The 27,028-nt window shown below is 38.6% G+C and overlaps 1 protein-coding gene across 4 annotated transcripts in view; it reads left to right on the forward strand.

Moving 5' to 3' along the window:
- Positions 1-27,028, forward strand: part of LOC129779919 (227 kDa spindle- and centromere-associated protein-like) — a 63,179-nt gene that overhangs the window by 12,187 nt on the left and 23,964 nt on the right. For 2 of the 4 annotated variants that reach the window (XM_055787692.1, XM_055787693.1), the window contains 11 exons: positions 571-927; positions 1,004-1,114; positions 5,699-5,903; positions 5,966-6,099; positions 6,173-6,250; positions 16,509-16,715; positions 16,804-16,908; positions 16,972-17,034; positions 24,621-24,695; positions 25,296-25,379; positions 25,446-25,577. In XM_055787692.1, the coding sequence (XP_055643667.1) occupies positions 571-927; positions 1,004-1,114; positions 5,699-5,903; positions 5,966-6,099; positions 6,173-6,250; positions 16,509-16,715; positions 16,804-16,908; positions 16,972-17,034; positions 24,621-24,695; positions 25,296-25,379; positions 25,446-25,577 (1,551 nt within the window). The remainder of the gene's footprint in view (positions 1-570; positions 928-1,003; positions 1,115-5,698; positions 5,904-5,965; positions 6,100-6,172; positions 6,251-16,508; positions 16,716-16,803; positions 16,909-16,971; positions 17,035-24,620; positions 24,696-25,295; positions 25,380-25,445; positions 25,578-27,028) is intronic. The other 2 variants (XM_055787695.1, XM_055787694.1) reach the window with 2 other exon arrangements.

Raw genomic sequence — 27,028 nt, forward strand, 5'->3', positions numbered from 1 at the left:
GTCAACTGGTATCTGTCCAGAACTCAGCTGACAACGAATGAAAGCCAATCGTGCCAAAAGTCTGTCACTTAGTCGAAACCAATTCTTGATTTTGGCACCAGTTCTAAAACAACACTTATCGCCTGGAATCCCCTCAGTAGCTGCCGCCAGTTCTGCCTCTATCAACATTTGTACGGAAGTAAATCGTAGAATGTGCGATTGAAATGTTAACATTATGTTTAAAAAAATTTTTAGGTGGTCTTTGATGAGAATAGGAACGATGTAAAATGAAAAACAAATCTACATTATTTAAGATCGAAAAAAGTCAAAAGCAAAAAAAAACGACTTTCTAGAGTACAAAAGATCGATCCAAAAAATCGGAAATCAGAATGGAAAAGATCGATCTTCTGTAAATTGATCCGAGATCACCTAATCCTAGTTCCAATCATAGTGTTCATCTGGTTAATCAAAGTCTCAGTTTAATTTTATGTCATGTATTATCATTTGTTTCGCTTTAATTGTATTGATTTTTTTCTGCTATTGACGTTGATATGTTCCCTAATTATCTCCTTCGTGTATTCCTTTCCGCAGGGCTCTCTTAAAGAGACATGTGCCAACAGCACTGCTCCCTCGTCCAATGCAGTGCAGGAGTCACATTCCTCCGGATCTATTGGCTCATTCGGCAGTGCCAATTCTGGCTCATCAGTCGTCTCAGTGATCGCCGCACCGGTAATTTCTTCTGCAAGCGTCGACGGCATGCGATCCAGTCTCGATCGTTTAGCGAAAGACAGCAATGCCGAAACAGAACAGATAGAGTGTCTCAGGAGTGAGTTGAATGCTATGGCTGAAGAGTTGGAACGGTTTCATGCGACCAAACAAGCACAGAACGATATCATTGTTGCACTAACCGCTCGACTGGATGCTAAAGAAAGCGAAATCAAAGTGTTGGTACGCTTGTTTGTAAATCGAAAGATGCTTTCGAGCCGATCATAGTTTCGTGGTATCATAATTTGTCATATTTCAGCGCGATGAGTATGAGAACAACAATAAAATGCTGTTTTTAATACGAACGGAGATCGTGAAGCTTATCAAGGCTGTTCGGGAAAGCTTGAAAGGTCAACTTCATTTGCCTCAGGTGAGTTCAATAGAACCCATGCATGACATTCATATTGTTCCAGTCTGCTCTTTAGATATTCTCAGCGGCTAAAAAATTGAATATTTATATTATTCGAAATAATGTAATGTAATTAATCCATATCATACCGAGCTGTAAAAATATTTCTTTGACGAAAGCCATTGATGTAATTTTGATCACTAACGATAAAGAAACTCCAATGTTCAAGATTTTTTTTTCAATCTTCCATTCTCCGGAAAATGACGAAAATTCGGAAATTAGCCAAAATCCGGTTTGTTCCTTTTTCGCAGGAAATTCAATCATTTAGAATTCGGAATCATTCTTCATTTTATAACAGAGACTATATTGAGCGTGTATGATATGCTGAAACGTTTCCGTGTACGTACAACTGTTGTTCGGATGGATCAGAGGACGCGTTGTAGTGGAACTTACGATCGGAAGCTGAGGTTGAAGGTATTGAGAACAATTAAAGCAAACCCGGGACTCTCAGACTACGACATCGTCAAAAAATACAGCTCTAACAAAAGTATTATCCAGAAAATCCGTATGCGAGAAAGTTATCGTAATTTCCGTGCCTTGAACCAACCAAACAGCCCGCTGAAGCAAAATCTAGCGGTGAAAAGACGGGCTCGAAAGTTGTACAACAAGGTTTTGACGAAGTACGAAGAATGCATGCTGATGGTTGACGAAAAGTTCGAGAAAAGAAAGAAATTCTATAAGACTACTGCCAAAGGAGATTTCCCCAGAAAATTTAATTTCTTTTTGGCTGATAAATTTGCCCGGAAGTTTTGATTTGGCACAGGATTTGCAGCTGTGGACAGAAAAACAACGTTACAGTCACAAACAAGAAAATGAACTCGAAATGTATAGGGAAGAGGGCCTGCAGAAACGTTTTATTCTGTTTATTCAGGCTCACATAGGTCCGGTGAAGTTTTGGCCCAAATATACATGGTTGAAGTAACCACCAACACCCCTCAGGGACGAAAGAAGCATTTTTCTTGTTTTTTTTGCGGAGAAGTCATGACGATGAAAAAAGTTACATAAAATAATCTGTCAATTTAATACATATTAACCGTCAAAATGGGACCGAAGAGGTTTTGTGAACTTTTTTTTATGTGGTTTTTGGAAAAAGCATTACGTAAATTTATGGGAACAAACAATTGCTTTGTTAGAAAGTTTATTCGTACGCTTGAGGCAAAATTCAACTACTTCTTTCGTGGCCTATACTCAATCAGCTGATAACGATCAGAACGGCAGATTTTCTCCGACGGTGGACGGTGATCAGGGTCCAACATTTTCCAGGACCAAGCATGAAAATCGACTCTTCTCTCAGTCGCATCGAGTAGGACTACTCCGGCATTCGCCGCCAAAATGACTAATTCATCAGGTATCCTCGCTCTTAATGTTCGTCAAATCATCTCTAGTCAATTCAATTCTAGCAAATGGTTATTTTAGTTGACGTGACGAATGAATACTAATTTGCCTCTTCATTCAACTTGACTTCAATCTCTATTGTTAACTCACTGTGAACTCAAACATCGATACATGCATACATGATACATGAGAGAGAGAGAGAGAAATGAATTCAGTCTGGTGGAAGTAACTTCAATATGCCGCGAAGTCGTGAAGATGAAGAATGAAATGAGCACGAAGAGGAGATAGCAACTAAACGGTCGAATGACTGTTGATTCATGTTGACAAAACAACTGATGGAAGAAGCAGAAACTCATTCCCTATTGAATGCGAAGGCTGATAGCTCCATAGTCCCCTGACAGTCCTCAGTTGAGTATGACTTTGCCCAGCCCTGCCTGTGATTACAAAAGGGAAACAAATTCGCAAGAATATTTGTGTAATGTCCAGAACAGGTGCCCTGGATTTGCTACCGCTGTCTTATGCTACTTCCGGAGCAAAAACTGACGTGCTATCACAACTGGTCGTTCTTGTGCGTTCTGGTACGAAGCGACTTGGTCCATCTAGGCGGATAGCGGGAAATTACAAGGGAAAGGGCAATTTTGAAGAACGGTGCCGGAGCTAAGCAACTCGGCAAATTTAGACGTGAGTGTGGTTTTGAGGGTTGTTGGTAATGGAACAAAATTCGTTAATTTGGCGATACAGTAAACGTAGCCCTGTCCAATGACAGCCTTATCAGAATAATCAAATAAGCTCAAATAAACACTTTCTGAGACAATTTTCAAACACAGGATATATCGTGTGCTTTTCTTCCTGAACACTATAGTCAATAACCGGCCACGTCCTTACATTCACCAGGGGGAGGGAAGGAATGCTAGTATGATATTCGTCGTCCGAAGTACAGAAGGGTCGCCTCTATAGCTTGGTTCCCTAGCGTTTATCAAGGAAGGGATAGTGTTAGTGAGGGGGAGGTAAAAATCAGGATTGACTGTGGTGTTCAGTCCGTCTAACGCACTGAAAACAGAAAGAGAGAGGGGAAAAACTTGAATCGTAAGTCCACACCCCTTTTTCAGATTCAGAGTAGCAGCTTATTACAAGAGTACCAGTAACATCAGCAGCAGAGTTTCTACAGTAGTGCAGTTAATTTCACCAGCAGGGGATTGATGCCGCATTCGCATGCGCATTAATCTCATAAGTGTAAATAATATGTATATTTTAGCATTCAATGATTATTAATAACATTAATAAAGGCCGGTTTAGAGTACCCGTGAACGTGAACTTGAACAGGCGGTGGAATAGGACGATCATTTCACGGTGAACTACATTGCGAACAAACAATTCAAAAAGTCGTGGCGAATAGAATGATTTTGTTCACGTTCACGTCCATTTTAAACAGTGAACGTGAAGTAAATAAACATCGATCTTCAATAAAGTAATTCGGATAAAATATACAGTTGTTCACGAATCAACCCAAACCAACGAAGTTTTTTAACCCGCGCAGAGATCCGATTGATTGAAATTGCATCCATATCAAAATTTTCATTGAAAACTTGAGAATTGCTAAACATATCCTTTTACAGTTCGCGGTGAAATAATTTTCAGAATGCCTTGAGACATTCGAACGTGAACATGAACGTGGAAATATTTTGACGTCTATATTCACCACTGTTTTCACGTTCACGTTCACCGAAGTCGGTGAACTATGGTGAGTTCACCAACATCTCGATTCCACGGTGGAAATTCAGAATTGTTGTGAAATATTGAATTAATTCATTTTTATCAATATGAATTGTGTTTGAACATGTTTTTCAAAGGTTAGGCCTTCACAGAACGGAGCGGGGCCACAAGGGCTCCCACCTGTCGAATAAAGCGTGAGGAACACGAGTTCTTCCACGCACCCGTTGTCTCCATGATTGTAACAACATTTAAACTATACAGTTCACCCCACAGTTCCCAGCAGATGGAACACTGTGGTGAGTGATGTGATTAGCAGTTTATCCATTTATTTTTTTCCATAATAACCATGGATAACAACTATTACAACAATCCTCCTTGGGGGCTTTGGACCCTCTGCTCTGGTTCAGGTTCTTTTTCGGACATGCTTTTAAAGGGACCCGGCATTCGCAAGCGGAGTTCATGTTTTTTTCATTTCATCCAATAACTATTAAAAAAATTATAAACCATCTTTGAATTCACCATAACTGTAACGGATTTTATTTTATTTTATGTTGTATTCTACATTTTATTTTCATAGACAAAAAAATATACAAATACACTACAGACACTTTACAAAAAAAAACGGCACCTGAAAACAATAACAATTATCAAAATTATTAACAATAATATTCATTGTTCACCTACCTTTTTCTCACGCAACAATTATCTGTACAAGAACTAACAATACATAACACACAGTACTTACCACTCACAATTCAGCAAATCAAAACAAAAACAACAATCACAACACAAAACAACAATCACAACAAAGCGAATTGTCAGAGGCAGGAACAATATCGCTATAGGAAACGGAGAATACAAACCCAACAGTTTTATAGCGAATATTCGAGACACAACCCAAACAAAAGAAGCTATAGATATAAGGACAGCGGGACCGTATAAATAGGGCAAAGCATGTTCAGTATCAGTCAGAACAATACCATTAAAATGGTGAACAACTGTCAAATTTGAAATAAGGAACTTTTGCTCAACTATATGATTTTAAATCCAAAAGCTGAACCAAAGATGTAAAGCCCAGACTGTGTCACTTGAACTGTAAAATATGTATTCAAATAGCAAAACATCTGAATAAAAATGCATTTAAGTTTAGTCAGTATCAGTCAGTCGCAAATACATCATCGATCAGTATAGGTCAGCTTTGGCTATATTCGATCTCATCTTTATTCAATCATCGGGTAGCCAGTCTACTCTAATCTCTACTCATCCCTGGAACTTCGCTTAGAAACCTATCTGGGCGAAAACAGTTGTCTTCCAATGCCATGAAAAATTATCGAAGTTGCTGTTTGGTTTTTCGAACACTCGGTACGATATGGGTTCAGATTAGTACATTTACATACATTAAAAGGTTCGCCGTTTGCGATTAACTGGCGATATGCGCTATGATCACATGTATGTGTATTAATTGGAAAAAAAAAATCATTTAATTATGAAAAACAGAACCTCAAACCAGTGGAAGAATTCGTTTCTCCGCCGTATTCCATCAGCGGGACCGACTTACCGGCGAACGTTTTCGAGCAGGACAAAATGGTTATTGGATCATTGAAGCAACACATGGAAGCAATAACGGCGGGTTGTCTTCTTGCAAACGCAGAAAAAAGCGAAATCAACAAAATGTTAGATATCAGGAAGAAAGAGATTAGTGGTAAAAAGATATATTGAAGCTGGTGTCAAGAACAGGTGTTTCATTTTCAATTTTATCAACAGTACTACAAAAAGAAAAAAGGCGCTGTGAAGATCTCATTGAAGTATTTCAAAAACGCGATCTATCGGAATGTACTGCGGAAGACAAGGAAACCTCAATTGATTCCGATATCATGACTATGTCTAGCGGTGAGATTGTATGAATCATTCAAGTAGACCCCGCTTTCCCCTACTATATCCATTTGTTTTTATTTTCTCTTGTTCTTTTAGGCGTCTGAAACACTCACCCAACAGCGACAGCTTATGCAACAGACTCTTCGCGATGTGGCGAAGGAAATCTCCAATTTGGTATGACCACTTGTTTACACCTGTTTACATCTAGTATTTCAGCTCCTTGCTATCGTTTATCCACGCGGTACTGTTTATTTAGGGAAGAGTGTAATTTAAATAGATATAAACATACACTTGTACTGTCGGATCCTCGGTGGGACGTTATTGGAACTGCAACAATCAGTTAGGTGGGATGAACGTGCGTAAGCATTGTATTCAACCCACATTTGGAGTACAATATTGCTATTTTTAGCATCTTGCACTTCATGATTCGTTCGATTGCAACTTGATTTTGTTTTTGCATTTTATTTTGCAATTCCCAATGTTTGGTCGTCTTGCTTTGTTTTTATCATTCTTCTGTTTTATCTGTTATAAAATACATTTTTGTGTTTCGATTGCGTTATGCCCATGTAAATGTAATTTCGCAGAAAAAATACTAATTCACAGTGATTGGCAAAATAAAGTGCCCACTCATTTTATTTTTATTTCTTTCACTTTTCTGGTTAAAACATAAAGTAAACACATCGAAATCTTTCTTGAAGTTTTATTTATTATGTGCTTTTCAAGTTTCATTCATTTTACACTGAGAAAAATAAAAGTTCTTCTTATAGGAAAAAACAATTCCAAAATCAATGTACAGGACGGACTCGAATATATACAGTCTCAGATTTCTTTCCTCTGTTTATAATGGAGTAAATTTTTTCTTATTTATTTTATGCATATTTTTTCGTTTTTTTTAGTATAAAAAAAGAGTTTAACTCTTTATTAGAGAGGTTTTCAGTCGAAGGCTGGTTTTTTTTTATCCAAAATATATATTTTTATTAAGGCTCATATGGCGTCAGCCTAACGGGGCCGGGAGTTCAATTTTTCTACAATGTTTGCTTACAACTATGTTAGTAATATGTAACCGATTACTCGCGGTTGGCTCGAGGTTAGTATTACAAGTGTTCTCATAATTGGTATGTTGCAGTCTTCGATGCTCTGTACGTGTGCCCGACACGGGATACCTGCTATTGGGATGCAGCTGACCATTAATCAGCAACGCCCCCCTAGTCTGTACCCCATATCAAGCGTGGTGCGTCTTTCTCGACTCGAGGAATCCAGGATAGAATGGTCACTAGCCGGCGCAATCATCAGCTCGTGTAGAGTTGTCATAAGCGGTACAACCTTTGGCTCTTGTTGAATGATCAGTGGACTGCACAACCTTTGGCCCGTGTATCTGTAAAGAGTGTGTGTATGTATTGCCGCGACTAAGTAAAAGTTTATCGTTTGGATAGGAGGGATATGAAACGGGGACACAACGAAGGAAACATCATTAAACGTTGACATCGGCGTTTCTGAGGAACAGGTATAGATGAAGCAGAAGATCAGGATCACGGCTACCTAAGATATCCCGGACGGGGATATCCGATTGTCTGCCTTGTGCTCTCAGTACTCTAGAGAGCTGAGAGCGAGCAGCATGGAACCGGATACACGACCAGACAACATGCTCGATGTCGTGGTAGCCATCGCCACAATCACAAAGATTGTTTGCTGCGAGCCCAATGCGATAGAGATGCGCGTTTAGGTTGTAGTGATTGGACATAAGCCGAGATATCACGCGAATGAAATCACGACCTACATTCAATCCCTTGAACCATGCACTCGTCGAGACCTTAGGGATAATCGTGTGTAACCAACGACCGAACTCATCTTCACTCCACATGCGCTGCCAACTTACGAGCGTATTCTGACGAGGAATGTGGAAAAATTCATTATAAGCAATTTGCCTTTCAAAAAGTGTGCCTTCTGAAGCGCCCACCTTAGCTAGCGAGTCCGCTTTCTCATTCCCCGGTATCGAGCAATGAGAGGGAACCCATGCTAAGGTAATCTTGAATAATTTTTCGACCAAAACACTCAATAGTTGTCTTATTCTTGTTAGGAAATAAGATGAGCATTTATCAACTTTCATTGAGCGGATTGCCTTTATTGAGCTGAGACTGTCTGAAAAAATAAAATAGTGGTCGATGGGCAATGTTTCAATGATCCCTAATGCGTAATATATCGCACGCAGTTCAGCGACATACACGGAACAAGGATCTTTGAGTTTGAAAGAGGCACTGGAATTTTCATTGAAGATGCCGAAGCCAGTGGACCCGTTTATGTATGAACCGTCAGTAAAGAACATTTTATCAGATCTAACTTTCCCATATTCTGCCGAAAATATCGGCGGAATAGAATCGGAGCGTAGGTGATCTGGGATTCCATGGATTTTTTGTCGCATGGACAGATAAAAAATGACAGAGGAATTGCAGAAGTATGGGAAGCAAACTTGGTTGGAGGTGCCTGGTGAAGGGTGCACGTCGTGGGTAAGGTACTCATGGTATAAAGACATAAAACTTGACTGAGGAGTCAGTTGGAGTAGATTTTCGAAGTTATCAATCACCAATGGATTCATGATCTTGCAACGGATGAGAAATCTGTAGGATAATTCTGTGAACCGAAGACTAAGCGGGGGTACTCCTGCCAAAACTTCGAGACTCGTCGTATGTGTCGAATGCAAACACCCCATGGCTATACGCAAGCAACGATATTGTATTCTCTCCAGCTTGAGAATATGAATCCTGGCAGCTGATCGGAAGCAAAAACTGCCATATTCTAACACTGATAATATCGTTGTTTTGTACAACTGAATGAGGTCTCCTGGATGGGCACCCCACCATGTTCCGGTAATTGTTTGGAGAAAATTGATTCTTTGCTGGCATTTCTGTTTCAAATACGCAATGTGTCTCCCCCAGGTACACTTAGAATCAAAATATACACCCAGGTATTTGAAAAACATAGAGTGTTGGATCGTTTTGCCGGATAGGTGAAGCTGGAATTGGGCGGGTTCGTGCTTCCTAGAAAAAACGACCATTTCAGTTTTCTCCGTAGAGAATTCGATACCCAGCTTGAGGGCCCACGTGAACAGATTGTTCAGGGTATCTTGCAACGACTTTTGCAGAACGACGGGATTAGTACCCGTGATGGAAATAACTCCATCGTCTGCAAGTTGTCTCAGCGTGCAGTCTCTAGTTAGACAATCATCCATATCATTGACGTAAAAACTGTACAAAAGGGGGCTTAGGCAGGAGCCTTGTGGTAGGCCCATAAAACTGTAACGAGAAGATTTCGAGCTGCCATGAGAGAAAATCATGTGCTTTTCTGACAGTAAATTGTACAGGAAATTATTGAGAATTGGTGAAAGTCCACGATTATGAAGCTTCTCTGAGAGAATTTCCATGGAAACTGAATCAAATGCCCCTTTGATATCGAGAAAAACGGAAGCCATTTGTTCTTTGCGAGCAAATGCGATTTGGATTTCAGAAGATAGCAGCGCGAGACAATCATTTGTCCCTTTACCTCGGCGGAAGCCAAACTGCGTATTTGACAGCAAATTGTTCGTTTCGACCCACTTGTCCAAACGAAGTAGAATCATTTTCTCTAACAATTTACGAATACAGGATAACATTGAAATCGGCCTATACGAGTTGTGATCGCTAGCCGGCTTGTTGGGTTTCCGTATGGCTATCACTCTCACTTGTCTCCAGTCATGCGGGACAATATTCAGCTCCAGAAACTTGTTGAACAAGTTCAGCAAACGCTGTTTTGCCAAGTCGGGAAGATTCTTCAACAAGTTGAATTTAATCTTGTCCGACCCCGGAGCTGAATTGTTACATGAGAGAAGGGCAATTGAGAATTCCACCATCGAAAAATTCTCATAATCGCTTTGATGTGGAATGTCGCGTACGACGTTTTGTGCAGGAACGGTGTCGGGGCAAACCTTCCTTGCAAAGTTAAAAATCCAACGGTCAGAGTATTCCTCACTTTCGTTTGTATGGTTCCAGCCACGCATTTTCCTAGCCGTATTCCAAAGAGTGCTCATAGCGGTCTCCCTTGACAAACCATTGACGAACTTCCGCCAATATCCACGCTTTTTTGCTTTAATCAAACCTTTTAGTTTGGCTTCTAGAGCTTGGTACTTTAGAAACCATTCCACTAATCCAGTTTTCCTGATTTTTTTGAAAGCGGATGATTTTTTAAGGTAGACCTTTGAACACTCCCTGTCCCACCAAAGTGATGGAGGACGACGTCGGAAAGTGGTAGCCGGTACACGTTTCTTTTGAGCTTGAAGTGCGCTTTCGTAAATCAAACTCGATATAAAGTTATACTCTTCGAGTGGAGGAAGTTCATGCATTGAAACAATTGCTTCAGATATTATTTCCGCAAATGTTCTCCAGTCAATATTCTTTGTGAGGTCATACGAAATATTGACTGACTCACGAAAGCTTGATTCATTAGCGATCGATAAAATTATTGGTAGGTGATCACTACCGTGGGGATCTTGGATTACCTTCCACATGCAATCCAGGGATAACGAAGAAGAGCATAGAGATATGTCTAGCATGCTTGCCCGTGCAGGAGGGTTGGCTATTCTGGTTGCTTCCCCAGTATTCAAAACTGTCAATTTGAAGTTGTCGCACAGATCATAAATCAAAGTGGCACGGTTGTCATCGTAGAGTGATCCCCATGCTGTTCCATGGGAGTTGAAATCACCTAAGATTAACCGCGGCTCCGGCATTGCCTCGATAGTATCAAAGAACTGATGGCGACCTACCGTAGTTCTGGGAGGGATATATATCGAAGCAATGCAGAGGTCTTTGCCATTGATTTGTGTCTGGCAAGCAACAACTTCAATGCCTGTCATCGATGGGAGAGTGACTCTATAGAAGGAGTGACATTTTTTAATCCCCAATAGTACGCCACCAAACGAGTCATTTCGATCGAGGCGAATAATGTTGAAATCGTGGAAATTCAGCTCATCGGCTGAAGAAAGCCATGTTTCACAGAGAGAAAATACATCACAGTTAGAGCTGTGAACTAAAAATTTAAACTGATCTAGTTTAGGAATGATGCTTCTGCAATTCCACTGTATTACAGTGGTCAAATCCTTGACCTCTTGCCCTGAATCAGGCATCGAGGGAAATGAACGCTGCCAAAAAACCACATTTTTCTTTCAAAAATGTTCTCACAATCGGAAGCAAACATAATACTATGCTTTTAAGAGGGTCGTTTATATTTAAAGCATTTAAAATGTTGTCCACCAGGTCAGAAAGCGCAAGCAAGCCAGATTGTGGCTGGCTTGCTTGCCCCTCAAATGTCACACGAAAAGAGTTTGTCCGATTGAGAACTATTTTGTCATTTTTAAGTGACACAGATTTCAGTCGATCGTATGCAAGAATCTTCACACTTTTAAGTGAAGAGTTCTTGAAGCGACCGACACCATCGAGTATCTCTTTTCGAGTCAAACCCTTTTCGTTTATTACACCGTCTATTTCAACGTTGCAACAGGGTACGTATACGCGATACTCGATCGCAAAGAGATCACAGCGCGTTATTTCATTCGCTTGGGTTCTGCTGGAGACGACAACTCGTAATTTGTCTGGCCCCATCCGAGTAATCTCGGTAACTTCGGAAAATTTCTGTGTCAACTCTTTTGAGATGCGAATGACGTTAAGAGGTTTGGATTTTCGTCTAAAGTATACGATAAATGGGCCTTTGGCGCCATCAGGGTATTCTTTTAGACGAAAATCCTGCTTCTCGTCTTTTTCCTCATCTTCAGAGCTTTCTATTTCGTACACAGAATTTTCCTCCTCATCTTCTGTTTCATCCTCCTGCTCTTCAGGAGGAGGTTCATTATCTGAGATATTCTTTGGCGTGGGTGGGGGATCCTCCCCGCCCTTTGCCATATTAATAAAAACGAAGAAGTAGACAACTGTTCGATATGAACAGAATATAATAATTTGGAAAATATAAATTAGTAAAAGAAATTATATTTCTATATTAGTTATTGTTGAAAATTTTATTTATTTCAATTTTTGTTATTATGTGTAATTTGAAAATGAAAAAAGTTCCAATAAATGTTCAACGGTGATGTAAGAAATGAACACCCCTAATGCCAACGCTTGCCGATATGATAAACACAAAGATAAACAATGGTATAAATCGAGCACAGAAGCTATACAGAATGATGGAAGAGGTAAGAGGAAAATAAACTTCTACTTGCCCCGCTGCTGTGTAGCGTGTGTGATGATGTGACTTGCTGCCGGATTGTCTCGATAGCGCACCACTTTTTATGAGCTTTACTCGCTCGCAGCGCACCAGATGAAAAAATACACACTAGTAACGGATGTAAAAAAAAACACCTGTATCGGATCAAATATAGGTTCGACCGATCTGCTTGCGAGTTGGCGAAGCAATGATTAATCTCTGATATTCATCCCCTTAGAGTCAGAAAATACCTTTCTCACATGAAAAAAATTAATTTATCCAGAATCTCTCAGGAGGTGACAGACGATCATTTTTGACGAAAAACAAACCTTCTACGCATATGTTCGAATTTCAACATTAACATACTTATAGAAAATTTGCTTCGGACTCTGTTGTCTTAAACTGACTTTATATTATAAAGAACGCTACGGAAGACGATTCTGTTGCTTTCATTTGAAAGATAAGAAAGTTTAGTACAGGATATACTAGTGGAATTAGTGAATTTAAATAACATTTTGGAAGTGAAAAACCTAAAAGTTAGTAATTTTTGATTTATTATTTAAATTTTATCCTAAAAATTCATATTAAACTTGATAATTTCTATCAATTAATTTAAAGCCCTCTAACCGCTCTAGAATTTGTTTTTTGTCACCCAACTTTTATGTTTCCTAATTTCGCTTCAATATCGATATAAACAATTTTTGGTGATAATTCAAGCAAAATCTTCAAAAATCACGATTTGTACCCCACTGTACATATAATAGCCTCTTAAATATCTCCTTGATGTTAAAAGGTTACATTTTTTCTTGAAATAAAACTTATTTAAAACATAAGTCTTTTTTTTTCAAACTGTATAAAATCGATTCCAAAATTGTACGTAATAGAATTATATATATAATCAAATCTGTATTTAATCGAGTCCGACCTGTATTTAAAAAAAAACAGTGACAAAATAAAGTGTCCCCTGCGAAAATCCATCGTGAGACCCATCGATTGTTTATGTTTCGAGTATTTTGACGTTTAGAAACAACGGGCCTGGCTCTGGAGCATTTGTACACGTTTTCGCACTTGGTGGAATCGAGAAAAATAGAGAATGCAGTTATTTCAGAAACGATTCCTTTGTGCAACCGAAAATTGATCCCAAAAAAGGAAAGTCCAGAGACAGATGCCAGAACAGACAAGGAGATTATCCGGGAAGGAAATTCGAAAGTTACCATCCGGTAGATCCGGGAAGAGTTTCAGCTTCCAGTTTCGCATCGGACTATCCGTCGTCGCATCGAAGCGCATGGGTTCAGCAGCATGATGGCTTTGAAACGGCCATTCATTAGCAAGGCGAACAAGGCTCAAATTAAACAAAGAGTACGCTGATAAGACGTTGGAGTACTGGAAAAAGGTGCTATGGAAAGAGGAATCCAAATTCCGTTAATTTTCAATGAATGAACATTTTGAAAGAACGCTGAAAGTTTCTCTTGTTAGTGTGTGAGTGATGGAATTATATATTCTGGGATACATATGAAATTCAACTCTTGAACTCGTTGGTGTTCCTGAAAAGACCCGCGTCTATGTTCGGGACATATATGTCGATCACAATGAATGCAAGCGAGTAAAAAAACACTCACAGTTTACGTGCGTCTGCTACTATGATTTTCCCAGCCGCCTTGATCTTGCATCCATGTTTGGGAACACATGCAGATCTCCATAAATGCATGTGAGAAAATACTCACAGCTTGCATGTATATGTTATGACGATATATCCGTGCGTTTTGATTTTGCGTCCGTGTTTGGGAACACATTACGATGCCCACAAATGCAGGCTAGTAAAAAAGTGCTCGCAGCTTGCATATATCTGCTATGACGATATCTTCAGGTGCGTTGATGTTGCGTCCGTGTTCGGGAACACATATTCCGATCACCATAAATGCAAGCGAGTATAAAAATACTCGCAGCTTGCATGTATCTGCTACTACGATTTTCCCAGGTGACTTGATTTTGAGTCCGTGTTTGGAACACATTTCGATCACAACAAATGCAAACGAGTAAAAAAGTACTCGCATCTTAAATGTATTTGCTATGATGATATCTTCAGGCGCTTTGATTTTGCGTCCGTGTTGGGAACACATGCCGATCACCACAAATGCAAGTAAAAAAAATCGCAGCTTGCATGTATCTGCTACTACGATTTTCCCAGGCGCTTTGAATTTGCGTCCGTGTTCGGGAACACATATTCCGATCAGCACAAATGTAAACGTCGTATATGAGATAGATTGTTATGAATTCAATAGCTTTTATAGCAATTTTTGAGTTATTGAAACAAGTTTTTGGATCAATAAGTAACAAGCATATAACGCGTAGACATTTGATCTTTCGGATGAAGTGGTTATCATACCATTTCGTTCGCAGGCAAAAAGGTATCAACGCTCAAAATCTTGTTTCTCCAATGTAACGCTTTCGTTTTCGAATATATGAACTAACACCCTAGCATAGAAATGAAAAAGATAGTCCTACGTCAAAATTGTTTATTTTTCTAAGTGCAACATGAATGAAATTCAAAAAGAACATAATAAATTAGATTTTAAACATGATTACGATGTGTTCACTTTTCATTTTAACCAACAAAAAAATGATAGAAATGAAAAAAAATGAGCGGGCACTTTATTTTTTCAATCACTTGTAGCTTAATGTTTAAGTATACACCCATACCTCGCTTTACGGCCTAGATACGTTCCACGAAATTTGGCCGCAAAGCGAAAAGCCGTATAAAGAATCAATTATTCTAATTCCAATTCATACAAATTCAATCAGATCGATTGAAAATTTGTTAAATATGTAACATGGTTTATCATTCAAAATGTATTTTTTATCTTTTTATATTTATTTTATTTGAATCAAAAATTGAGTTCAGTTAAATTTATTTCATTTAAATCAAAAATACCTACATAACTTAAACACAAAACATACAATACAAACAACATACATACATACATAGGAACCAACAATAACCTATAAACAAAAATGAAACAACTTCATGTTACATGGAATATGTTGCTCAAGTCAAATATTTTTCCACTCCTGTAAAAAAGTGATTTTTGAACCAATCCACAATTTTTTTGCCGTTATAACATATTAGGCTGTAAATCAAAAACGTGCCTGAATTGCAGAGGGCAGTTATAACGAAATGCTGTATAAAGAGCGGCAGTATAGCGAGGTATGGGTGTAGTCGATATTTAGTGGTTTAATTTCCCTTGAAGAGTTTATATAGGTTTATGCTAAATTTGTGAACAACACTTTAATAGGGTTCAAAATTTTTAATTTTTTCTACATGTTGAATTTTTAAATTTTCATTTTACATCCCTGATAGAAGTCGCACTATGTTATAAAATAATGTTTCAAAAATCGGTTGAACATTTCCGTACTGCCGATGAGAGTAGAATGCAACGAACCCATTAAGCTTCCAATAGCATTCATTAATTTAGCGCTAAATCGCTTCTCCTTCTGTGCTTCTCTATTTTCAATGTGCCATAATCTATTTTTGGATCCATAATTTCACCGCTCTCATGCAACATAGAACCCACTCAGAAATCGTGGAAATCTTTCGAAATAATCTAACGCTAATCTTATTTGTTCTTTCTCTTTGCTCTCTCACGAATATGGGCCGGCTTTCGGCCGACTGTTTGTAAACTACGCGGCCAGACACTTATCGTCATCGAGCATAATGATTGTTTGAAAATGTCTACACGGTTTCCACCAGCTAGCGGGGCAGCCGTGTGGCGGTGGGTGTTTCATGTTGCAGTAGCCGTTCCACACGGGTGTTGATGCCGCACGACTGGCGCATCGCTCAAATGCTTCAGTTTCGGTGTGAGGAAGTGAAGGTTTGGTTCTGAAAAAACTCTATCCCCTAGTAAGGTTTTTTCGAATGGTACCGTGTGCATTTGAAATTTTTGTTCACTGTCCACAGTGAGATGCGCCGAATGTCGTCTCAGTTGATGGGCATGATTTCCGTAATTCTCGGGAGAGGAAACTCAGTTGAATTTTCCAACCTCAGAGTTCAGTTTTGCTATATTGCTCGGAAGAGTCACTTCGTGTGCGACGTGTGAATTTCGGGAGAAAAAAAGTTCCATGTGGAACAAAAGAGACGTTCTTCCACCACAACTAACCAAAGAAACAAATATTACAAAAAAAAAATAGTACAACAATGGGAATTATCCAGATAGGAAAGGATTTGTCGGACGATTCCTTGAGTGCATTTTCGGAATTGGACGCAACCCCACTGCACTTTTTAATCGAGAACCTCAAGAGGGAAATCGGGGCGAAAGATGCGTTACTTCAAGAAAAAACTGACTACACCGAGCGTTTGGAGCAGCAGATTTCGGCCAAAGAGAAAGATTTGCAACATCAACAGAGCTACAGTAGAAAGGTAAACTTGCGAACAGTTTCTTGCGCCAACAGTTTTGGTTGGCGCAAGATTTGTCGCAATCTAAAGCGGAATGTTTGGATTATTACAGCTGGAGAAACTGCAGCAAACGCTCCAAGACTATGAAACATTGATTGTATCGCTCAAGGAGAAGAATGGGACACTCAATCATCAGCTTGATGATTTCAAGGAAATGGTAGGGGATACTTGTTTTTTGTTGTTTTATCGATAGCTCATTCTTTTCTTATCTTGTGAACAGTTGCAAACAAGCGAAAACAGTAACCGGACGCTAATTGAAGAGAATAACTACCTAGAAGAAGAGGTAAGATTTAGATTCTTTCCTCTCTATAATTGTAATTCATTCGAACATTCAACATTGAAAATTTATTCGCCTAATCTTGCAACTACTGTCAGTATGACTCTTTGAGTTCTTCTATGCCAACCAGTGGCAGGAAATCTATCAATATCAAATGAAGAATTACAGTAGATTTTATAAAGTACTATAAAAATAATTTTTTGGCACTTTTTTGAAATCGATGCAAAAAATTTAATAATTTTTTTTGTTCGTCAAAGTAACAAATTATCCCTTTGCAGAATTTATTGGAGTTTCCAAAACTGCATTTCGATTGCGCCACTAATTGTTTAATGAATAATTCATCATCAAAGACGACGGGATAATTTTTCATTCAAACTGAAATATCTCTGTATGGAATGGTCCTACAGGAACGTTCTAGGAATCAAATGAAAGTGGGTTGATGAGGTTAATTGGATTTGCTGTTGTGTTGGTTAGCAAAACATTGTGTTAGCCCACAAAATCTTTGAGAATACAGAGGAAAATCTATTTTTCATTTATTCCCGACATTGTTGCCCGCTACACAAAAAGATAAAAATATCAAAAAATCTGGATCGCCAAAAAAGCTTGAAGATGAAAAATTGGAGGCTTTACTCGATCGAGATCGGTCATAAACGCAACAATGACATGCAGATACACTTGGAGTAGCTCAGCAAACCATATCCGATCGTTTAAAAACAATGGGAATGATACGAAAGATATGACATTGGGTGCTGTACGAATTGAAGCCACGAGACGTCGAACGCCGTTTTTTCACGTGCGTACAACTGCTCCAACGGCATAAAAGAAAGGGTTTTTTTTTGTATCGAATCGTTACTGGCGTTGAAAAGTGGGTCCATTACGACAATCCTGAATGTCGGGCAACGTATGGATACCCCGGCCATGCATCAACATCAACGACCGCGTTGAATATTCTCGGCCAGAAGGTTATGCTGTCTATTTGGTGGGACCAGTTGGGTGGTGTACTATGAGCTGCTAAAACCGAATGAAACCATTACGGAGGACCTCTTCCGATGGTTATTGATGCGTTTGAGTCGTGCACTGAAGGAAAAACGACCACAATACGAACAAAGACACGATAATAACTTTATTTTGCAGCACTACAATGCTCGGCCGCACGTCGCGAAACCGGTCAAAACATACGTGGAAACGCGGAAATGGGAGGTTCTCCAGAAATTGCTCCGTCCAATTACTACCTTTTTCGATCGATGCAACATGGTCTGGTTGACCAGCACTTCTCCAATTTTGATGAAGTCAAAAATTGGATCGATTCGTGGTTAGCCGACAAACCGGTCGATTATTTTCGCGAAGGGATCCGTGAATTTTCCTGCTGGATGATTGGCAATTTTGTAATTGATATCTGTGCTGGTATTTTGTTGCCGATGCCATCTGGTGTTTTCTTAGAACATGAATTGTTCGTAAAGTTCGCTGGCATAATATTTGTGCAATTTACGGAATGGACCGGCTGAAAACTTACTGAAGAAGTTTACATAACCGGCTCCCGGAAACTCTTTAAGTTAACCTAGAAAGAAAAAAAAGACAGATTTGATTTCGTTTCGTTCGAGGGAATGATAAGTACGTTTAAAATTTACCTAGTTTAAGAGATATGCCAATGGTTTCACCATCGATGGGCGCAGGAATGTATTTTTATCGAGTTTGAGGTTCAATTGAATAAGTGCTAGTACAAACTGCGGAACACATCTACTCCGTTTTGAACCACCGCTGCTGCTGGGCGACATAATAGCGTTCCTTTTGAGGGCTGTATTCTGTGTGGCCCTGCATTTCTTCCAGCGAAAATAGCTTCGCGTCTTAAAAGAAATATATAAGTATAATTATAATTAAAATAACACGAACTGCTTAAGACGCGTCCACATTACGCCGGTAAAGCCGACTAAATGCAGGGGTTAGACATCAATTGAATATAGGCTACCCAAAATCAAAATCAATATGGCGTAATTTGTTTATCAACATATCATTTACGAGGATTGAAATCGAAAAATGCGCTGCTTTATTCTGACTGCATGAGCGATTTTCTTATTTCGGTTTCACATGGAGGTGTTCACATTTAACATGGAGTTTAAAGTCAGCCACTATTCGACTATATAACCGGACCGAGTTGTAAACAACAGTAATTGATTGAACCAAAATGTCAGTGAACCGCAGCAATATTGGGTACACTGGCAATATGAGGGATTTGACGTTTTAGTCGTACCCCTGACTAAATGTGGACGTACCACCCGGGCAGCGTTGCCAATGTTCCAGTTTAAACTGGATTCTTCCAGTTTTTTTTTCTTCGATCCAGTCATCCAGTTGAACCCTAAAATCTTCCAGTTTTTTGGAATATCGTCCAGTTTTATCCAGTTTTCTATATGTGTGCTCTAGTTTTATCCATTTTATGTAAAATAAATTTACAATGATAAATATTATCTCTCCCTCCACCTACCTATTCCTTGAGCAATTTTTGTTTACATTTATCGTTCGACCTTGGATCGATCTCTCTTTTCTTACATAGTCAACTCAGTATTGCTTACATTTTCGAATTCAATACGGTTAGTGCGCAGTGCGTTTAGTGAAAATATACTGTTTTTCAGTCGTGTTTCATGTACCTCATGGACTTCTGTGACAGGCGAGATTGTTGTTTGGTTCTTCCCATTTCGTTTAATTCGTCGGTGTTTTGTCGAAAATGCTAAAACGAAGAGCAAACCGAATGCTGGAAACTTATCATACTACTTCAAAAACAGGCTATCACTCAATTTCTATATTATTTAACAGCCTACCCAATGTGCTACACTTTGTTTCAATTTATATAAATTTCAGATGTTGTAGGTCTTCCAAACCATTTTGAAGTTCAGACCAATTGATCTACCATAAGAGGTAATGTTTAAGGATACCTCATTTTGAATTTCATACTAAAATTTGGTTTGGACAAGCCTTATATAAGAAGTAAATTACCAATGAATAATACCAAAAAATGAGAGAAATAGCTTCTCAATACCAAAACTTGATAATTTCAATATCAAAGTAATACTTGAGAAGTGTTGTTTTGGCATTGAATGTGCTAATTTGAGTATAGAAATAAAATTATGGGAATTTGTTTATGGCATTTTTCTTTGGTATTTTACCTCGTATCTTATGCTAATCCGTACCTTTTTGGGTTTCGAACTGTTTGCAGTTTTGCGACGATCTTCTATCAGCGATTCTATGGATATGAAGCGATAAATGCGAGACTCTTCAAGTTTAGCTCAAATAAAACCGTCCCTCAAATATCGTTTCACAGTAATTACAGTTACAGTTTTATGAACTCCATATAATTACTACACGAAGCTTCAAAGATTATTTTATTTCTTTAGCATTGGAATGGATAAAAAAAATTATTTTATATAATTCATAGCCAATCTTCTTAAAATAAAACGGTTCTTCAGGATTCAGTTTTCTTCCAGTTTTTTTGAGAGCAATCTTCCAGTTTTTTGAAAAATAGTATTGGCAACCCTGCGCCCGGGCTTGCCGACGTATCGAAAACCGACTCGAAACAAACCGAACCTAACCCGAAACAAGTGGGTCCGGTTTGAGAAAGTCGAATCAAAACAAAACGAAGTAAATTAGCGTTGACGACAATGTGCTTCGTGTGTTCGTGACGGCTTCGTACATCCGATGGGACTTCGGCTTCGTGCACCCGATGTGGCGTCCACATTACATAACGAACCATAATGTGGACGCGCCTTCACCTTCGAATTGCATCGCTTCCTCAAGAGAAATGGCGCATGCACAAACACAGTTGCTAAGCATGAAAATACTCAAATTTACTCATGCTATGAAGTAAAATATACGAATCGTTTGTAGGGGTGTACATTGCATTTGACATTAGTTTTACAAGGATTCGGTAATATGTACAAAAAATGTGTACATTTTATCAATGTTTCGGTTACTAAAGATTTGGTAGCTGCGTTTACTAATGTTTTTCTCCAGTGTGAGAGTGTAGCTAGCTGTTCGATCTAGTGTTGCATTTTATGACAGATTTCTGTTGTAACTATAGGTCAGATACAGTTGTGATAATAGAATATGACTAATTCGTCTCGTGTAGTCCGTATGATTCTGCTGCTTCATGATACATGGAGAGGTTCAACATGTAGAGAGTGAGAGGCAAAGAAGAATATAAACTTTAGACGTAGGACTACCGTTGGCTCAGGCGTGGTATACAAATTACGTAACGCTAAAATGCCGTTTTTGGAACCTCTATGTAACAACAAGTAACGCAAGATAAACCCTCCTTCAACTTAACACTAGGCTTACGGACGTTTCTCATATACCTATCTTTATGAACACGCGTCATTTTGACGCAACACACGTTTAACAACACTTAGATAGCAATTTAATTATATACTATAAGTAAAAAATGAAAATATTTAAAATTGAGCTTCACAATAATATTACTTATCCAAAAAATGTTCTAGTATTTCATTTTTCAACTCGATCTAAGCAACTGAAACTTTTAAAATCTCTTCGCACTCTGACATCAATTGACATTCTAGGTCCCATTCTTTCTATTGTTGCTTTTCGGCAACAGTTATTTATCGCTTGTTTCATTTGATATAACGGCATCGGATAACGGAAATAGCGGATCAAAATGTCGGTACATTCCTATACATTTATTATTCACATACAGGGTCTTTCAGCTTAAACGCTCACGCAAAATAATCGAATAGCTCCTTATAAAAATTTCCGTTGATGGTAACACTGCATTCCCCATTTCGGGACGATAATATTCGGCTACTCGTTCAGTCTGATCGGATGGTTTTTATTTTCAACAGCATCGAAGTCGTAATGTTAGAGTTGAACATGAAGAATTTTGTTAACCGTTTAAAACGCGTTATCGGAAAAAGGGGATGTCACATCGAAAATTTCCTAAAATAAGCTTTATTTTCGTATTTTTCAAATAAAAATCAATTCTCTTTTGTAGAAATTATTAAAATTTGTTGCGTGAGTGTTTAATCTGAAAGACGCTGTATTATTGGTTTTTGCATGTTTACTCAAAATGTTGTCTACATAACGAGCGTGTCAAATATTCGTAGAGATAAGTATACCACATACAGTATTTCGATATTTCAATATTTTCGAAGGAAATTGAATTCAATATATATCCACTTCGATCAATGGATAAAAGTCATTACAAGAGATACAATAAAAATGCAAACGGGGGTTTGTAATTTTCTTTACAAAATTCGAAATGCGTCAAAATAACGCGTCCCGTAAACCTAGTGTTAGGTTACACACGCTAACACAATCTGTACAAAAAGTCAAAATCGTTTGAAAAATTATTATAATGTTTTAGATTTTATTAAGTACACCCAGGTTTTTTACGCGGTTTCTTCCCAATTTACGCGGTTTAAAAAAAGACCTTCGCAATGTCACATCTCTCCCTCAGCTCACTCAGATTCTTACGTTGGAGGGTTGGAATTGGATTTTAGGTGTTGAGTAACGGGGAACTCACCGGGCGGTACAACGGGACGGGATTATTACGGGCAGCGATTCGTGAATGTCTTTCCTTGTCTACTTAGCTCTGGACGGTCCAACAGCAATACAAAACAACACTTTTTACTTCCGTTCTACGTTTTGTATTGAAACAATTTTATAATGGGTATGGCAAAAAACAATACGGAGGACGTGAATAATAGAATTCTAAATTGAATATATGGAAGGATTTTACAATTACGGCGGTTTCTTACGGGGTACGTATCCCCCGCGTAAAAAAAAATCTGGGTATAATGAAAATAGTAACATAAAAAATCATACATCTGTTCAGGTAGGAATCAAACGTTCACACAGAAGTTCCTTATATGCAAGTTGTGACTTCGGAACAAGATCATAGAATTTTGAACAAACAGAGACAAAAAATTAATGCTCACATGCTGCTTTCACACAATCTGGCGTTCAGCTGAGAGGAACATGAGCTGGTATAAATTGATGTTGATTTGTACAAAAGTAAATATTTCTTGGTCAATGCAGCAGTTCTTGACGTTACATTACACTACTTGCGAAAGATACTGACTAGCAAATAACTCGGCTGAATATCCTACTAATTCCACTTCATCGATTTGGGAGTTGGTGGCCTCAACATTTTCTGCTTTAATGGGACATCTATCGATTGCTAGGTTGTTTCACACCTCAGCTAACGATTCCCATGCATACTCAAAATGTTTCGTTTCCAGTTCCGGGTCCCTTGTTTTGAGCTTTTCATCCAAGTGAGATCCGCCATGAGGTAGTATTGAACCTGCTAACTACCGTGAAAGAGGAGCCACCTGACGGTCAACCCTGTTGAAAGTAGAACTCTGAAAGTGGCGTCCTGTAACATTTGTAGCAACGATAATTGCATCAAGACTCAATTGATTAAAATGATAAATCGAAAATATCCTTATATGCAACAAGTTCATAGAATTTCGAACAAACATGTTGCTGTTATCTGGCGTTCAGCTGAGTGGAACATGAGCTGGTATAAATTGATGTTGATTTGTACAAAAGTAACTATTTCTTGGTTTAATGCAACAGTTCTTGATGTTACATTTCACTACATGCGAAAGACGTGGTTCTCGTCTGGTTCTTCATCGACATTCGTTCCGTCTCCACGGAAGAACAAAATCGACGACTTATGCCACACCCATAGGAAGCCACAAACGAGAAAAATCAACGACAACAACAATCGAGCTCGCTATGGAGGCGATGTGCACTGACTGAAAATTGCCCAACAGATCTTCGTTTGATGTTGTTAAAAGCGGACACGGTCTGTTGAGGAGCGTCTCTATAATTCAACAAATCAGTCAGTCACTCGTAAATTGCCAAAGAAGAAGAATAAGAAGAAGCTTCAGCCGACCAACACCGAATACATAAATAGTTGTAGAAGAAGAAAGAAATATGTCAGAGGTACTGTTTTTCCATCATCTTTCTTCTCTGCAAACATTCCGAGAGAGTTACAGCCTTTATCAAGGCTTCCGATCGATCAAATCAACCCGTTCAGCCAATTGGTCCCTAGCTCAGAAGTTCTCGAATATACAGTCCAACGCAACTTGATCTTTGCTGCCAGACTGAACAACAATATTTATGAATTATGAACTGGCCTAAATATACCTTGATGCTGAATAATTTGGAACTCAGGCAGTTCGTACACCCTCGAAGAACAGTGCCTTCCTAAACGAACTGCAACGTACATTGGATCACTGTATTCACATGCTTCAGCATGATCAAGGCGCCCTAGGATCAAACTTGATTAAGAAAATTATGATTCGGTAGATTAATTTTTTAATTTGATATCAAAGATATCAAAAAATCAATTTTGGGCGGGACAAAGTTTGCCGGGTTAGTTAATAATAAAATCACACAACAGCCTTTCTTATTTCGCACTTATCATCATTATTATATTCATCATCATCATCATCATCATAATCTTATGTGTAATGCATGGAACAGGGACCATAGACGATGCTTTCATTGTGTGTGGCGAATATTCCGTGCAATTCGTAACTCGGAAGAGACTTCAATCCTGTTTTTTTTCTTGTCACCATCAGTGCAAAAATCGGCTAGTGACCATCTCCAATCTGCGTACTGCTCTCGAGGAGACTAAGCGCAGCGGGAGTGCTTCGGTGAGTTTTCCTTTCTTACGCGGAAGTGCAGCCAGCCCGAATCACTCGGGACGAGGGTACAACTTTTAATAGCGACATAACTCCCGAAATAGCAGCCAAAATTACTAATACAGTTAGCAGGAACAGTACTGCCGAAAAAACCTCCTCCCATTAAAGTGCCTGATTGCGCGTAATGCATGATTCGTGAGTTCTTCGGAGTTTTTTTTTCTAAGAAATGCATCCTTGTCAGAAAAGTTTCATTTCTTCCATTAAAAAAAAGTTTCATAAAAGTTCATTTCCCACATTGTGAACCATAGGTTATAAGAGTTGCATGATGCCGTACTAATCTTGCATGATTTTAACTTAACCCAAGTGCCAGAATCTTGTAAATCATTTTTCTTTTGAACATGACAGTATTATTGTTATACAAAAATATTTTATGTACTTAAATAAAAACATTTCTTAATTTGTTTGTAAAAGTGTGTTTTTTATCTATCAGAAGATTGTTAACAAATTCTGCTGGTTTCAAAAACTAATACTATATCGGTAAGTCGACGAACAGTAAAAAAATAGAATTAGTGAAAGTCAGACTAATTTGTAATTTCGTCTTTCGGCAAACAGATTGATCATTTGAGTGATGTCATACAAGCACTGCACTCGGAGGTAGCAGTTCTTAGTGAGCAGTTAAACTACGCTTTTCGAGAGGTAAACATCAATCAGCATCACTTCGTCGTATCCGGTTTCAAATACTAAATACTTGTTTTCTTGTAGAACCTCGCAAAGGAAAGTGATCTGGATAATTGCCGAGATGCGAATCTTCAGTTGCGCTGCCAAATATCTCACATGAGCCAGGATCTCGATCAGCTGAAGGAGATAACCGCTCTAGTGGATGTGAGGCGGGAGGTAGGAAGATTTTTTCTAACTGAAGCATGTTTTATGCAAAGCTTGCGCGGCCCGGAAATAAATTTGCTTCACACATATTTATTACCTACTGCCGCGGGATGCAGGTCGGGAAGAGGAAAATGTCGCTTTGAGTTTTTAGTTTCTCGCAATAAAAAAAGAAGAATTGTTTTATATGTCTTGATTACGTGTCATCATCGTGACTTGTGGTTGGTTATTTTATAAGGCGTATTGTCGTGCAATGATGGGTTTGGCAGAGGTGGAAGTGTCAAAGCATCGTGCACATAAATTTCTATCGGAAATGTTATTAGGGAACTATAAAAGTAAACAAAATCGGGACTATGTTTATGTCAATTTTAGTCGCTCAAGCCTTGTTTTTATTGACTGTAATCCATTCTCTATTGAGTGCTTCCAATACAATCCGTTACTTCAAGGATGTTTGTACATCAGTATCAGTTTCCTATTACCAGTATTTTTATCGTTCACCGGTAAATGAAGCTATTAAATTTGAAATATCTTAACGGCCATTTTAACTTCAGTCGCCATTCCCCGTGTATAATGTGATCAAATTAGCTGTTTCTCAGCAGGAAGAAGGAAACACCAGTAGACACGAAATAATGACAGAAAGTTTTAACTACACTTTCATTGTCATGATTCCCACTCTCTCTCATCCTCGTCGACAAAGTGTGAACTTGTTACACGCAATCCATCATTCCCTCCTCGTGGGAAGGTAAGCGATTATTATTAAAGAAAAGGCGACGAAATCAGGTCGACGGGGTGAATTTCCCACCCTTTCCAATGAATATGTGATAATGACACACTAGATGGGGTTGATAGATCATCGTTGACTTCCGCGTCCTGTATTGGTTACGATGATTGTCTTCTGTGATTAGTTGATATGTTTGGCATTTCTAACCGTTGGATCCAGCAACAAGTCAACGAAATCGAATCTATTATGCCGTAAGTTTTTCAATTGCAGCAGTTTGATTCGGACGCACGAAAGATTGGGAAAAGTTTTCTAGTTATTACTTTTTAATGACTTTGTGTACCGAAAGCGATTTCCCGACACATGCACAATCTGGTTCGCTTACATGTGAGCGGTTCCGTTTCGGTTTTCCACACTTTTTTGTTTGCCAATATGGATCTATTTGAATCGTTACCGAATTTATCGTCACCAGACTAGCCGACGACATTCGCGTTGATTTTTTTTCTGTGGTTTCTTTTACTTGACAAATAGTTACATTGCACGTGTTCAGCAGTAAAGGTGTGTGAAACATATTCATCCATGTTTTCGCAATTCAAATTTGAAGATTTAAATTCTACAATGAACTACTTTTTTCGATTATTTCAAGTTGCATCAAAATGTTGTGTTTTATTTTCAATTAACCAGTGTTGTTTATTGAACACCGATAAACGTGCTATTCTTATGATTTTTGGAAGTAATTGAAATTATT

This window comes from Toxorhynchites rutilus, chromosome 3 (assembly GCF_029784135.1).
Source record: "Toxorhynchites rutilus septentrionalis strain SRP chromosome 3, ASM2978413v1, whole genome shotgun sequence".
Lineage (NCBI taxonomy): Eukaryota > Metazoa > Arthropoda > Insecta > Diptera > Culicidae > Toxorhynchites > Toxorhynchites rutilus.